This window comes from Gadus chalcogrammus, chromosome 14, assembly GCF_026213295.1.
Source record: "Gadus chalcogrammus isolate NIFS_2021 chromosome 14, NIFS_Gcha_1.0, whole genome shotgun sequence".
Taxonomy (NCBI): Eukaryota; Metazoa; Chordata; class Actinopteri; order Gadiformes; family Gadidae; genus Gadus; species Gadus chalcogrammus.
This window is the reverse complement of record NC_079425.1, coordinates 5194693-5209692: the sequence shown is the minus strand read 5'-3', so window position 1 is coordinate 5209692 and position 15000 is coordinate 5194693. Positions and strand designations below refer to the sequence as shown.

General features: G+C 49.1%; 1 protein-coding gene across 2 annotated transcripts in view; it reads right to left on the bottom strand.

The window, feature by feature from the left end:
* adamts17 (ADAM metallopeptidase with thrombospondin type 1 motif, 17) overlaps positions 1 to 15000 on the bottom strand; it is a 75863-nt gene that overhangs the window by 53984 nt on the left and 6879 nt on the right. For both annotated transcript variants that reach the window (XM_056608567.1, XM_056608568.1), the window contains exons 4-7: positions 10345 to 10517; positions 9712 to 9795; positions 8178 to 8335; positions 2315 to 2358 (exon numbers count right to left, since the gene is read on the bottom strand). In XM_056608567.1, the coding sequence (XP_056464542.1) occupies positions 2315 to 2358; positions 8178 to 8335; positions 9712 to 9795; positions 10345 to 10517 (459 nt within the window). The remainder of the gene's footprint in view (positions 1 to 2314; positions 2359 to 8177; positions 8336 to 9711; positions 9796 to 10344; positions 10518 to 15000) is intronic.

Sequence of the window (15000 nt, the reverse complement as noted above, 5' to 3'; positions counted from 1 at the left end):
GATGATCCCAGTACAACATCGAATACAAAAGCAGAGGAGAATGTTGTTTGTATAGCGGCGAGTATATCTACATATGCACACACACATACACACACACACACACACATGCAGACACACGACATACACAGACACAGACACACACCTGCACACACGCGCGCTGGCACACAAACAGACACGCAAAACACACTCCCATGTTTGGTCTGATAAGAAGATTGAATCACAGCTCCTTCCTGGATGCCTGGATGAAAAGGAAGTCAGACATCCCTTGATCCTTCTCAAAGGTACACACAATTGCACACACACACACACCAAAGTGAGGTGGAAAGATCCAGCTGATCAAGGAGATGAGCCGTGCGTTCCTGTTCTTGCGGATGCGTCCAGGTTTCTGGGAGGGCTTCTGCGTCTGCCGAAGCCTCTGAAGGGGGGATCTCCTCTCCCCTTCAGAGCTGTCTGCCCCCAGCTCTCACACAGGGATTGTTGTTTTATGAGCTGAGATGATATAGAGAAGACATGACTGCTCTCTAATGCTTTGGAAGGAAACAAGGAGAAGGGAGAGAACCAGGCCACACATATGGAGTCCTCTCTAGTGGAGTTTGTGTGTGTACGTGTGTGTGTGTGTGTATGAAAAAGATAGTGTGTTAAAATAATCATACAAATCAAAACCTTCATTATTATTTAAGGAATGATCATTAAGAACTGTATAGATCTCTTGTCTCGTTTATGTCGCACTAACAATAGTTTCCTACTTTCCTTATTTGAAAGTTTTATGTACTTGATGTACATGATTCTCGCACTTAATTTTTATTGCACATTTTGAAGTTGCGTTGGATAAAAGTGACAAAATGTAACGTTTGCGTTTGTGTGTGTGTGTTTGCGTGCCTGCTGTGTGTGCGTGTGTGTGTGTTTGCATCCCCGGCAACTTATATCTGCCTACAGAGACGAAGCTGGGGTGAAATCCTCAGTTCCACGTTCGGTCGAAAACAGCAGCCGGGAAGTCTTGTTCGTTACACAACACCGGTCCCCAGGACCATGTTGGACCGGGTGACCGCTCCGGCCGTTTGGCAGGGCAGCATCATACCAAAGGATGATGTGAGGAAAGCGAAACCCCTTACCCGGCCCACAGCAGAGCAGAAACAGCAGAGATACAGAGAGAGACCCGGCAGGTCTACACGAGAATACATTAAAACAAATGACCTTGATCTCTGTACAGACATTGGTCATTTAGCGGCTATTTATGTTGGGAGCACAAGAGCACCGCACTAGTTTTAAACTGCAGATAATGCTTTTGTAAGGAGACACTAAGGCAGAAACTCTCTGTCTTACCCCCACCCAGAGCCGGAGGCAGAGAAAACAGTAACGCTTTGTAAAAGTCTGTCTCTGTTATTCCTCTTCGGGCCGTTGTTATGGGATGAACGTGATGGATTGGCCTCGTATGAAGCGGCACCCACGGAATGTTTTGTTTTCTGGTACATTAAAAGCGTACATGCGTAAAGAAACAAGAGCAGAACCTATTTAGACTTGGAGGGCATACATGCTCGCACTTGAAATAACACTGTGCCTTCTGGACGTTTTCTCAGCGCGGCCTCCGACGAGCTTAGCGGAGAGATGCCGTTACCGTGGCGATGGCCGCCGAGACGTTTTTTTTTATCCACAGGCCAGGGTGTGTCTGAAGCTGTTCTCAGAGGACGGCATCACTCAGAGCCACGAGCCTTTAAAGGTTCAGTTAAGACTAACAAACACAAAGCAAACACTACTTTGACAGCACTCAGGCTGCTGAGAACCACAGCGAGGTGGACTGGTGCACCATGGGATATTCACGTGGTTGCCGATTCTGATTGGCTCACACACACGAGGCCCTTGCCGTGCGTTGCAGGATGGGACTCATTCCTAGAGACAACACAGGGTGACTAGGTGACTGATTGCTCTAGTAACGGCGTTAGCAGGGAGTGGAGTAGAACTGAAATTTATTTTCCTTTAGCAACTTAGTTGGAGGTCGGCAAAGTATGAATCATGTTTCTGTAAAGAACGAAGTATCAGAACAACTTTAAATCTTAAAAAACAAGTTATGAATTCAGACATGGATTCATGGTTAAGGTCATGCTACACAAAGTCAGAGCTAAGGCCCATGCATGTGTTGTTGTTGTTCTGTTGGACCAATTGTCTCTGAAACACTGAATGCTCGCAAACGTGGAGCGTGTGAATAAGTACGTGACAGGTTTACAACATTCAGCAGGCGGAGGTCAGGCAGCAGCCGTGTGACAGACGTCTGCAGCCCATAGAGAGGACAGAAAAGGAGAATAACCGTGCAACTCACCGACTGTGTCGCAGGGCTCATCCTTGTGAACGCAGAAGTCTGTCCTGAAAGAGTAACAACAACAGGAGGATCTCAATTCACCAAGTTCAAAATGCCTGCGTTCACATTAGTGCAAAAACATCAACAACAACATACAACATACCATACAAAAAAAAAATGCTAAATCAACATAAAAACATTATCCATCTCACAAACACACACAAACACATACACAGACACACATATCTGGTTGCCACAAACACAAACATGGCATTTTCGGTTTGGTGGCATTAAGTGGTTGCCATGGGGTCGTCGAGGGCAAGCTGTGACTGGGCAGGGTCCCGGGGAGGACCAGACGGACCCCTTTAGGCCCACTGCCTACCCCTGATGGGAAAGTGAGGCGCTCTTTGTCCCCACTGTCACAGAACACTTTGATGGCCTTTCTCTGCTGCGCTGCGCTCTGGCCCCCGAGTGGACTCCAGCTTTGACTGTGGAGGCAGAAAGCCTATGGGGGTGCTGTGGTTGTGTGTATGTGTATGCGTGTGCATGTCCGCGCGCGTGTGGGTGTGTGTGTGTGTGTGTGTGTGTGTGTGTGTGTGTGTGTGTGTGTGTGTGTGTGTGTGTGTGTGTGTGTGTGTGTGTGTGTGTGTGTGTGTGTGTATTCAGCATCTTCAGCCTTCACAGAACGATTACAGTTCAAATCCATGGCCACGCACAGTGCACATCAGCATAGAATGGTACAGCATTGTACAGTAGTATATACTAGATTAGTGCAGTGTAGTAAAGTAGTGTAGTGTAGTAAAGTACAGTATAATACAGTTTAGTCAAGTGTAGCAGTGTAGTGTTTTGTACATTGTAGAGCAGTTTAATGTACCATAGCCCAGTATATAGTGCAGTATAGTATAGCACGTAGTAGAAAGTATAGTTAAGTATATAGTAGAGCATGTAGTAGCATAGAGTAGTATAGTTAAAGTATATACTACAGTACAGTATATAGTACAGCATGGAGGATTATAGAGTATAGTTTAGTATATAGTACAGTATACAGTAGTTTAGAGTATAGCAAAGTACAGTAAAGTATAGTATAGTATAGTATAGTATAGTATAGTATAGTATAGTATAGTGTAGTATAGTGTAGTGTAGTGTAGTGTAGTGTAGTGTAGTGTAGTGTAGTGTAGTGTAGTGTAGTATAGTGTAGTATAGTGTAGTATAGTGTAGTATAGTACAGTTGTTTCGGGAGGAGAACACAGTTAACGATCGCACACGCAGCGCGGTTCCTCAAGCGGCTGAACCGGAGCCCAGGATCTGTTCGGCTGCACAAGAAATATGACTTGAGGGGGAGATAAGATTAGACAAATTAACGGTCGCCTTTCACCACACTGTCCACAAGGATGCGGAGCTGGTGGGGGAGATAGGAACGCAGGGGGAGAACACAGGAGCGCTGCCGTCCATTCTCCAGTACAACACGGCGGAATTTGGCACCGCATAGTCACGAAATATATCACATTATGCAACGGAGGGCGGATCGGGATCTGGTTCGTCGTTAAGCGCCGCGGCGAACGCTGGGGGCCGGTCGCTGAGTGAAGCACGTTGAGGGTTTTAGCCTCTTTTTCGCGAGACTCACAAAAGGGGGGATGCGCAGTTTACCTCTCTCTCCGTCCCAGTTTGAGGCAGATTTGCTATGGGATCCCCCGGTGAGTGAGTGGGAGCTATTGGCACGACGGAGAGAAGTCGGACCCTGCCGCGAGGTTTAGATGGTCATTAAGAGGACAGCGTGTGAGAACACAGGGGTGTTTGCTTTGGCGGAGCGGTGGGAACTTTACAGAGGAAACTGTATTTGAAGAGGACGAGGTCCCGCCTTCAAAGCGGCCGGTCTGGTGAGCGCCGCGGCCATCTGGGAGGTCAGGACGGATTTAAGTAAGGACTGCCTTTGAACTCCAGGGGATTGGGCCTCACACACACACACACACACACACACACACACACACACACACACACACACACACACACACACACACACACACTGAAATACACACAGATTGAAACATTCACCCACACAGTGAAATAGACACACATACACACACACAGACTTAGTTATACAGACACACACACACTCAAATACACACATACACACACACACACACACACACACACGCACACACACACAAGCCCTTGGTTTAGCTTGGTGTCCCTCAAGGTTCAAACAGTAACATGTTTCAGAGTTAAATGCGGTTCAATACTCTGCATCACGCTCTGCCTTCTGAGCTGTGTGTCCCTCATAGTCCAGGCAACTGGCCTTGGTGGAGGGCGGGGGGGGGGGGGGGGGGGGTGAGATAAGATAGCGTAGCTTCATTTGTGATTGGATGACGTAGCGTCGAAGGGTCATCTACCGGTGTTTATGCCTCAAAAACATTTGCAGGGAAATATCTTTGTACCGCTTGTTCTGAAAACATTTACTTCCAGTGTAATCAAAATCATCAGCGTTACGTTACAACATGGAAATCAAAGACAGAACAACGAAACAATGACATACTCAGGACGGCTTCAAGTGGGGAATCTGTCATCCGTGAAAGATCAGATAGTGACCTTCAAAACCCTGACCTCAAATTACTCCATCGTTTCATGAACTTCTGGATTCCGATGATGTGCAATTGAGGGAATTCTTCCATATCGCCCTGCCCAAGACAGTTATGTGACTGTCTTATGTCTCTCTCTCTCTCTCTCTCTCTCTCTCTCTCTCTCTCTCTCTCTCTCTCTCTCTCTCTCTCTCTCTCTCTCTCTCTCTCTCTCTCTCTCTCTCTCTCTCTCTCTCTCTCTCTCTCTCTATCTCCCTCTCTATCTTCTGGTCTAATTACCAGTGACGGCCATGCAGACATGCAGGCAGCTAACATGGCAAGTTGCACTGGAATCTGAGAGCTAATTGGCCAGAGTCTAGCGGGTGTTTTCACTGTATCTGACGCCCTCTTGGTGCGGAGCCCGCAGAGGGGGTATCGATTTGTGGAGCTGCTGTAGGCAGAGACAGAATGGAGCATCAAAAGAGTGGGAGCCAGAGAGAGAGAGAGAGAGAGAGAGAGAGAGAGAGAGAGAGAGAGAGAGAGAGACCAGCCTGGCCACTACTCTTCCTAAAGTAGAACACAGCTGTAGAGAAAATAGTATCATATAATAGTATCAATATTATATGATACTATTAACTATATATACTGTTTATCTCGTGCAGTGGTCAACATGCAGAGGTCAATCAAGCATTCATGTTAGCTAATAGTTCATAGTTCATTGTTCTTTAAGGCTTATTACCGCATTAAGAAATGTTAATTAATGGTTAATTATTGTACCCTTATTGTAAAGTGTTCCCCATGAACAAGATTTGATTCAGCATGTCTCTCATTAAATCAGGTATCCTTTAACACCTTTAAGGGCATGTGAGTTCAGCGCCGCCCCAATACTCGAGCAATCATTATTGTGATTCAAACAGGCGGAACAATGCTTGAATGTATCACACGGGAATTTATGATTGTAGCTTGAAGTGAAGGCCCTTGAATACTTGCATTGAAGGCTTGCATTTCCCAAGCGTTTCAGTGCGACCGGATTAAATGGACTTGGTGCTCACAACATTTTTAATATTGCAGATCAATTCAAATACAGCATACAACTTACACTTCAGTTCGGGTCAAACCAAAAGTGTGGAATTCCAGAAGCTTCTGTTTTGAATCAAATACAAACTGGTAGTTCACCTCGCGCACGCCAACCTCCCACCCTAACCCAACCTATGTTTACATCTAGCAGTAGCTTCTTAATCATTCATTCCTCATCACGCTCCACAAAGCATGCTGGCATATTTTCCATTGCAATCCCCTATCCATACTTCAGCGTTCCTTCCAGGAACATTCAGACCGAATCCTCGTACAAACCGGGCTATGCCTTGATGCCTTGGGCCTTGGAGAGACTCAATCTCCCCCAGTGCTCAGAACAGGTAGAGACGCACTCAACAGATCAGGATTAATCTAAAGGGCTGTTTGAAGTTAATCTGAAATACCATCTGTCAAACACCAGTCTACACGTCTAATAAATCAGAGGCAGAAACGAGTACAAAACTGCAATGTGTGGCCTACACAATGGTGGCGATTGTGTGTGCCCTGGCCTTGTTATAAGACATTCTATATAGGGGAGAGATGAAATCATCTGGGATGGGGGGGTTGGTATTAAATATCCTACTATCAGCAGCTCTGAGAGACAGCCAATAAGGAGACATGTTGCAGATGAATGAATATAACCTGAAGTTCAGTCGGCTTACATAAAGACATGTGTGAGTCAGTGTGCACACGCTGACCCATACAAACACACGCACGTACACACACGCACGCGCACACACCTCATAGGAAGCTGCCACCTGCTCTTGTACTGATTGCAACCTCGGAGACCTACTTTATGACTCCGCCGCCTAACACCAAGTACACCAAGTATAGAGAGAGAGAAGTACAGAGAGAGAGAGATAGAAAGATTGACAGAGAGAGAGAGAGAGAGAGAGAGAGAGAGAGAGAGAGAGAGAGAGAGAGAGAGAGAGTAGAGAGAGAGAGAGAGAGAGAGAGAGAGAGAGAGAGAGAGAGAGAGAGAGAGAGAGAGAGCGAGCGAGCGAGAGAGAGAGACATCATGTTGGGAAACAGGCCAACCCTGCAAACAAACCCCCTCTCTTGTGTGTGGGGTCGTGCTGTCTCCCACCTCAGACCGTGCAGGACAGGATATGAACTGACAGGCGACATGGGTGCTGCTCCTCCTTCAAACAATAGAGCTCCTTTCACCATCCTCCCCCTCTCTCTCCTCCCCAGGAACACACACACGCACACCCTCCAGATGACAGCAGGTAATAAGAGATAATCCTAAATTAAGGATGTGTCATGTAGTGCCAGATACACACGGTGGGAGTCAAGGGGGTGTGAAGGGAGGTTGTGTGGGTGTGTGTGTGTGTGTGTGTGTGTGTCTGTGTGTCTGTCTGTGTGTGTCTGCAGGTTGTCTAGGTATAGGAGGAAAGGGCTACACGTCTGAACTTGACGATCAGTCTTGCCTTGCCGTCGGGTCCGTGCTCCACACTAGACATCGTTGGAGCAGGAGGGGGTACACACACGGGAAGTCTCTACTCTCCGGTTATCGCCGCCAAAAACGTGCCAAATCCCGGGGGAACACGTTGGCTCACGTGGACGGGACTGAGATCCACAAAGTAGATTTGGATGATAGATGCTGGAATAATCGACCCCTTTCTGAAGAACGGTGCAGTCGTTTTGAATTAGGTGGCCATTTCAAGGATTGTTTTAGACGAAAAGCACTACGTAGCCGCTTTGGTTAAAAGTTAAGCAGCCATTTAAGCCATTTGAAATGATAAGAAACCGAACCCGTTGCGATGAAAACAGGCCGTTTGTTTCATCCCATTCTGCTGTTCCCGCCGTTTTCGCCAATTTCAGTCTCTGCCCCCCCAACGACGCAAGTCGGGCCAAATTTTATCAAAGCGCTTTGAAAATATCTTTGCCCTCCCAGGGCGGCAAAAATCCCATGTCTTCAACCCCCTCACTCTGCAAGAGAACAAAATGCCGACTTTAACCCTGATCGTAGGCCCTCTGTTCACTGTGATTGTTGTGGTTAGGAAGGCCCGTTATAAATTGCTAGGTGAGTCATCTTTTTTGAGTGTGTGCTTGCGTGTGTGCTTGCGTGTGTGTGTGTGTGTGTGTGTGTGTGTGTGTGTGTGTGTGTGTATGTTCATGTGTGTGTGTTCGTGTGTGTGTGTGTGTGTGTGTGTGTGTGTGTGTGTGTGTGTGTGTGTGTGTGTGTGTGTGTGTGTGTGTGTGTGTGTGTGTGCGTGTGTGTGCGTGTGTGTGTGTGTGTGTGTGTGTGTTACCTGGTGACCAGCACGCCGGTGTCCACGGGCGGGATGTCGTCGCGGCCGCCGGGCACATGGTTGTTGCCTAGGTAACGGGCGCCGCCGTACTCGTGGTACTGCCAGTTGCAGAAGCTCTCCAGCGAGCGCTCCCCGTGGTGGCCCACCTTCAGCCTGTCCTGAGGAACCACAAGACGGGAGAACGTTGGAGACTCCCGACTCTAGGGGGGCCAATGCTTTAGACGCTTTAGGTGAGACAAAGTTGGTCGAATTAATGTACGGTAATCAAAAAGAGAAAGGCAGATAATCCTACTTGAGGGACAGCCAGCTAAACCAAGTGCTTGTGTGTGTGTGTGTGTGTGTGTGTGTGTGTGTGTGTGTGTGTGTGTGTGTGTGTGTGTGTGTGTGTGTGTGTGTGTGTGTGTGTGCGTGTGTGCGTGCGTGCGTGCGTGCGTGCGTGCGTGCGTGCCTGTGTGTGTGTGTGTGTGTTTGTATTTACAAGTGTATGTGTCAGGGTGTATGTGTATGTCAGTGATTGCGTGTGTGTGTGTATTTGAGGGTGTGTGTCTGTATAATTGAGTCTGTGTGTGTTAGTGTGTGTGTCCTTCAGTCAGTCGGTACATGATATTCAGATGGGGTCGTGGGACATTGCTGACGTCTAAGAAATAGATACGTTTCATTGAGATAGGTCTGAAAGGTCTCATGAAGATCTGAACCGACTGCCTTGATGCGCAGCAAACTGCTACAAATCACAGTGTGTGTGGTACAATGTGCACACGTCACCTGGGACAGATGTTACAGGCTGACATATTATAGGGTTAAAACGATACGAGAATAACTATAACCAGCCCATGAAAATGAAAGAATTTCCAGAACTTAATAGGGATTTGCGCACAAAAGAGTGGGGAACCACTGCCCTGGCCTCTGTCTCATGAGGTACCTAGCAGGAGAGGTCCCCAGATGTTATTGACCTCATTTGGGATACAAACAAAATGTAAAAACCTCAGAGGCCGCCGTCAGCATCTGGTTCGCCTTAATGGCAGACCAAGGACAATACCTTTGTGAGTTAGCGGTAATTAGCTAGCTAAACAAAACCCTGTCGAGACCGAGGACTGTCCTTGTTTCGGAGTTAAAATGAAGCATTGTCTGGTTGAATAAACGTTGAGACCCGTCAGCATTTCTCCAGACGATTTACGACCATATTTTTAGTACTGGATTACTGAAAAACACTTCATACACAAACACAAACAATGACCTACACATCCAAGGAGAAATGTGGAGCCTTGCAGACTTTTATACACAACCACAGAGAAACACACGCACACACACACACACACACACACACACACACACACACACACACACACACACACACACACATGCACACGTCCACATTCAGCAATTAAACCACAGAGGCTCATAAATATAAATACTCAGGTGGGCGGTAGCATCTGCTGACAGCCTGGTGGCTCGGGGGGAGTTGTCTGGGGAAGTGGAGGAGGGTTAACAGGGGGGGGTTCCCAGAGGTCAGAGGGGTCAGGGGTCAAAGACTTACCGGTCGGCTGTGGAGCAGCACCAGCTTCGTGATGCGGATGTTGATCCTCACACCCAGGCTCTGGTGGTGGAACATGTTGTACACCTGCCAGGGGGGATGAAGACCGCGTTCAGTTGACACTCAATCCATTACGGTTGGACGTATCGTGTGGCAGTTTGGCTGCAATCTATAACAGTTGGACCGAGGTTTGCCCCAGGGCTCTCCCACCAGTCCGGATGCGTCTAACACCTTTATAAGGAGCGCTATCGGATCCACAAATCGGATCCGTGCGTGTGTGTGCGTATGTCTGTGTGTGTATGTGTGTAAGTGTGTGTGTGTGTGTGTGTGTGTGCGTGTACAGTATGTGTGTGTGTGTGTGTGCGTGTGTGTGTGTGTGTGTGCGTGTGTATGTGCGTGTGTATGTGCGTGCGTGCGTGCCTGTACATTCATAGTGTTACTGCCCTCTGCCCGGGTTCCAGATCATTCCAGAAGAGTCCGGCCCCTCTGCACCTCAACTCACACGTCTCTCCCAGGAAGCGACTCTACTCTGACTTCCCTGCGGCCCTTCGGCTCCAGTGGGCACAGCGGTTCGGGAGTGAGGCGGTTCCACCCGTCACTCCCCCCCCTCCCCCTGGTACAGGCTGGTGACCTCACCATGTTCATGACGGTCAGCAGGAAGCGGCGGGCGGCCTCGGCGCCGTGGTACCGGACCATGTCCGTGTCGGCCACCACCACCGTCTCCACCGTGTACGAGTCGGTCAGCCGGATGGCGTTCCTCCTCCCGCGTTGCTCCTCCCCCGCTCTCTGGCTCCTCCCCTTCTTCTTCCCTACCACGAAGACGCAGAGGTGGACGCAGAGGGGGAGAGAGAGAGAGAGAGACTTAAAGGAGGCAGTGACGTAGGCAGGGAGGGAGTCTGTTATCCAGTAGATCAGGCTGTGGTGGAGAGCAGGGTTTAGAGAAGGGGTTTGTTTTGCCGTTGCATTAACTTTCTTGCTGCTTCATCAAAAAGGAACCCAGTGACACACACATTGCACACTAAAAAAAGAGTGCTTCCCAGGAAAAACACACGCTTCGACAGACTCATGTAGCTGTTCTCATTCGCCGAGCCCCTGCGTGTTTTTCGCTAATCCAGATGGCTGACTCACAATTCTGCGAAAGACTAAAAAACCTGGACCTTTTCCCCGTTTTGTTAGTGGCAGAAGGCGGAGTGCGGCCTCACACGCGCGGGCGAAGTAAACACGCAGGGGGCGATGACATTGAGTGACGACTGGAGGTTTCTGACACAGCAGAGCGCGGAAATAAAGTGAAAAATATACATGTCATGACATAGTGACAAAACATAACCATGTGCGTAGGTTATTTCAACAGCCAGGCCGACCAATGAAAACACATGTGCACAGCGTGTGTGTGGAAAAAAACGGCACGGACGGACAGACGGACGGACGGAAGGTGCGAAGGCAGGAAAAACAGAGTATACCGTCTGACAGGTTTCGGTCCCGCATGGCCTCGACCGGGCCACTAGCCGCCCCAGATAAGGGCTGGGAGCGGCACACGGAGACGCTGTTTACAGTACGAGTCTGCCGCCGTCTCCCCTCCGTCTCCCCTGGCCTGACCCCAGTCCGTCACACGTCACACGCTCGTAGTGGGAGAGAGCCGACAGCGGCCCCTACCCAGACAGGGCCGGGGTCCTCACTGTGAGTGGCGTCTAACGGATTACGCCCGGGGCTGGCTGTGCCTCTGCCTCAGTGTTTTAACGGCCGCTCTACGGCTCTGGAAGACGGCCACACGTTGCGTAAGGACATGGAGAGCGCAACACTGGCTAATCGTGTGTAAGCGACTTTTGGCGGACAATTGAGTCAAAATGCTCCAATGTCTTCGGTTGTCAACAGAGTAAGGCGACATTTAGTTGGCCCCCAGAGCCCTCATCATCCTCCTCATTAGGACTGACATGAGGGCTAGGGCTTATAGTTGGAGACGTAAACACTTTGCGTTGGGCTTGATTCACCTACTGGGTGCTGTTGGTACTTCAGTATGGAGTGGAGAAAGGGGAATGGGGCTTGATTCACTTAGTCTATCTGGCGCCCGCTTAGCTTTGCACGAAAGTGAGGGGCAGACACTTTGTTCTTGGGGACTTATGGCTGTGTAACGCAAGAGAGAGAGTGCGAGAGAGAGAGAGAGAGAGAGAGAGAGAGAGAGAGAGAGAGAGAGAGAGGGAAAGAGGGAGAGCAAGAGTGTGAGAGACACACACTCACAGACAGGGAGACAGACCAGCAGACCGAGAGAGAGAACATTCCCCATAATACTTCATTATGGCCACACTCAAGAGAAACCAAGGGCCTCCCAACCACTAGTGCATTGGCAGCCGAACACAAGAATCCACACATTGTTTTGTTGTGTCCCTCCTGCTCTAAGAACCAAACACAGCCAGAAACAGAGGTAACAGCAAAGCAACTACATTCTGTGCATGTGTGGGGGGGTACAATTCAGGATTTCGTAAAAAGGATTTTGCATCAATTCAGTATCGATTGTTTCCTTCTAGTGTTCTGTAAACTGTTATATTAATATGTGTTAGTGATGAAGTGGTTATCCATAGATCCAAATGGGGGACATGGCGTGGCTGTGATACCTGTCTCTTATCTGTTTATTCGTTTGGTATTTATTTTTCCGCTTCGATATTGATTCCTCGTTTTCTGTTGGGTCTGCGTATCGATCGGCTGTCGGTAATGCCCGCCGCAAGCGAATCTCCCTGCGCCTCTGACATTAACATGATCAGAGGAGAGGAGTGCAGGTTGTACGGTGGAAGAACCGTCAATGAGAAAAACTCAACCTTGACATTATTTGGCATTTGTGATCAAGTGAATGCAATTTTTGCGGAAAGTCAAATAGAAGGCGAATAATTTGATTTCTGAGTGGTTTGCATGGGCCGGTTTCCCACACTTTTCGAATGTTGTACACGCCATCTTGTTAGCGACATGAATCCAATTCAAAGAATAACTCTCTAATGAAAAGGGCTGCAGGATGGTTGCAGAATATCATTATGTCTGGATCAAATTTGCCCTATGGGATGCCAGGATCGTGATGTAAATGCCAATCACACCAGCCTATTACCAGTCAGTCATTTAGGACACGCCATCGCCCGGGGCGACTGGTGACGAATGACAGGTACCGATAAACTGGTCAGCAGGCTTGCGTGCGGAAAATACGCTTGGCAGAGTCAACGAATTTCCGCAGATGGCGGCGGCAACTGTGTTCTGGTAAGTCAGAGAAGCAAGGCAGCAGTGATTTATTTGGATATGATTTCCCCCCCGTCTCCAAGGGGACCCCACTGGTCTTAATAAATGGGACGAAAACCGAAATCGCATTGACTTTAAGACCAAAATCCACTGGTTCTCCAGGACACTGCATAGCTAGCCTTGAGCAAAATCCTCACCTCTGTTATGCAGGGTTTTTCTCAAGGATAGCTACAGAATTGGGGATCGAACCCTGAACCATCTCAAGTCCTTGCCTCTTCACCATCCTTCCCCTTAGAAAGGGTCCTTTGCCTGAGATCTAGCTGGACTCCCAGCAGGTCTATTGAGGACCTGAAGGAGGCCCAGAGGAGGTCGCAGGTGAAGAGCTCCGAGTGTTTTGCTAACCGATCAGGAAGCGTCTGCCTTGGCTACGGCGCCCTACTGTTGCTTTAACCTCCTTCCTTCCTCTTTGGTTCACCATTAGGCTCTCATATTCCCATTCATGAGGAAGGAATTTCATTATCTGACGCACTACCCAGTGCAGTAGTAGTAGTAGTGATAATACTGATAAATATTGCACATAACAACAACGCAATTCTAATCATGGACAAAGCTTTCCCTTTTTATGCTCCGTCCCGTCCACACTTTGACCACCCATCTGTTCTCACGACACTGTCAGGTTGTACCGGTGCGAGAAGTGTGTTTGTGTTGCTTTGAGGTTATTCTAGCGCTTGTATTGAACAATGCTCCGCCGGACGGAGAATGTGGAACTCCTGGCCCACATAGTAGGTGCCTGTGAAGGGATTGAGTATTGGAAGCCGTCCCGACATTTTTCAGATTCTCTCCCAGTGCGGAGCAGACCACAGCCCTGCCTGTTTTCACTCAGACGGCTTGGCTGATCGCTCTATCTGGACAAGTGATATCATACCATCATAAACAGCCATTATCTTCCCTCTCTCTCTCTCTCTCACTCTCTCCGTGCACGTTTCCAGGCTCACGCCGGAGACGCAGCAGGACCTGCTCCGTGCTCCGTAGTTCCTCAGCCACGGTTCCATGAGCAACGTTCCTACAGGCACTGTGCTGCCCTTTGTTTCTCTTTTTCCATCTCCTGCCTCACTTCACCTCGCGACGTGACACAAGTCCTTCCCCCCCACACCCTTCGCCATCAGCTCCACCAGCCCGAGGCCAAACCCCCCCCCCCCCCCCATCCACCTCCACCCAACCCTCAATGCTGCTCAACGCGACGCGAGGAGATCAATTCTTCCGTCGTCTCCAAGTCCAGGCATTCCACGACCCACACGCTCAAACATCTCCCATGGAACACCAGCTTGTCCACCCCTGGATCATGGGACCCAGAAGGTGTCAGACCGGTGAGGGCTGTGACTCCCTCACAGGGTATTACAGAGTCACCAGCAACATCAACCCAAAATGCATGGACGTCACAGCCTCAGAAGGAATAGTGGCAAAGAGCTGTGTCTGCTAGTGTCACCTGTTAGAACTAGTGCGCACCGCCTATGACGTCACTCATTGTGGTACCCTTTATCGAAACACAAACGACAAGATCTGTACAAGGTGTCATTTCCTCGTGGGGTTTGCCACACACAGCGCACAACTCTCCGATGCAGCGACAAACACTTGATCCAATCCAATGACTATCTTAAACTCATTTAAAAGTTTGCACGAAAAACTGTGGTGTCAGCAAACATTGCTCAGCCACTTGACAAAGAGACTGCTCCCCCCTCCCCCACCTACCTCTTATGCAATATGACAGTTTCATTCAGCCAGTGGTGGGCTGCTACTGCCATACAAAGAATGTGTTCAGCAAATGTGTGTATGTGTGTGGTGTGTGTGTGTGTGTGCGTGTGTCTGTGGTGTGTCCAACCTGTGTGCACGGGGGCATTAGTGTGTGCGCTGTGCGTGGCTGTATTCATGTGTGTTATACTTGTGTGTTCCTCGGGATGTGGAACTGAATCTTAATGGAGGGACCATGTGGTTTGGTAGAAGAAGGATAGAGGGGGAGGGAGGGGGAGGGAGGGGGGGGAGCGCGCGCGGGAGGCGGGAGGGCGGGCGGGAGGGAGG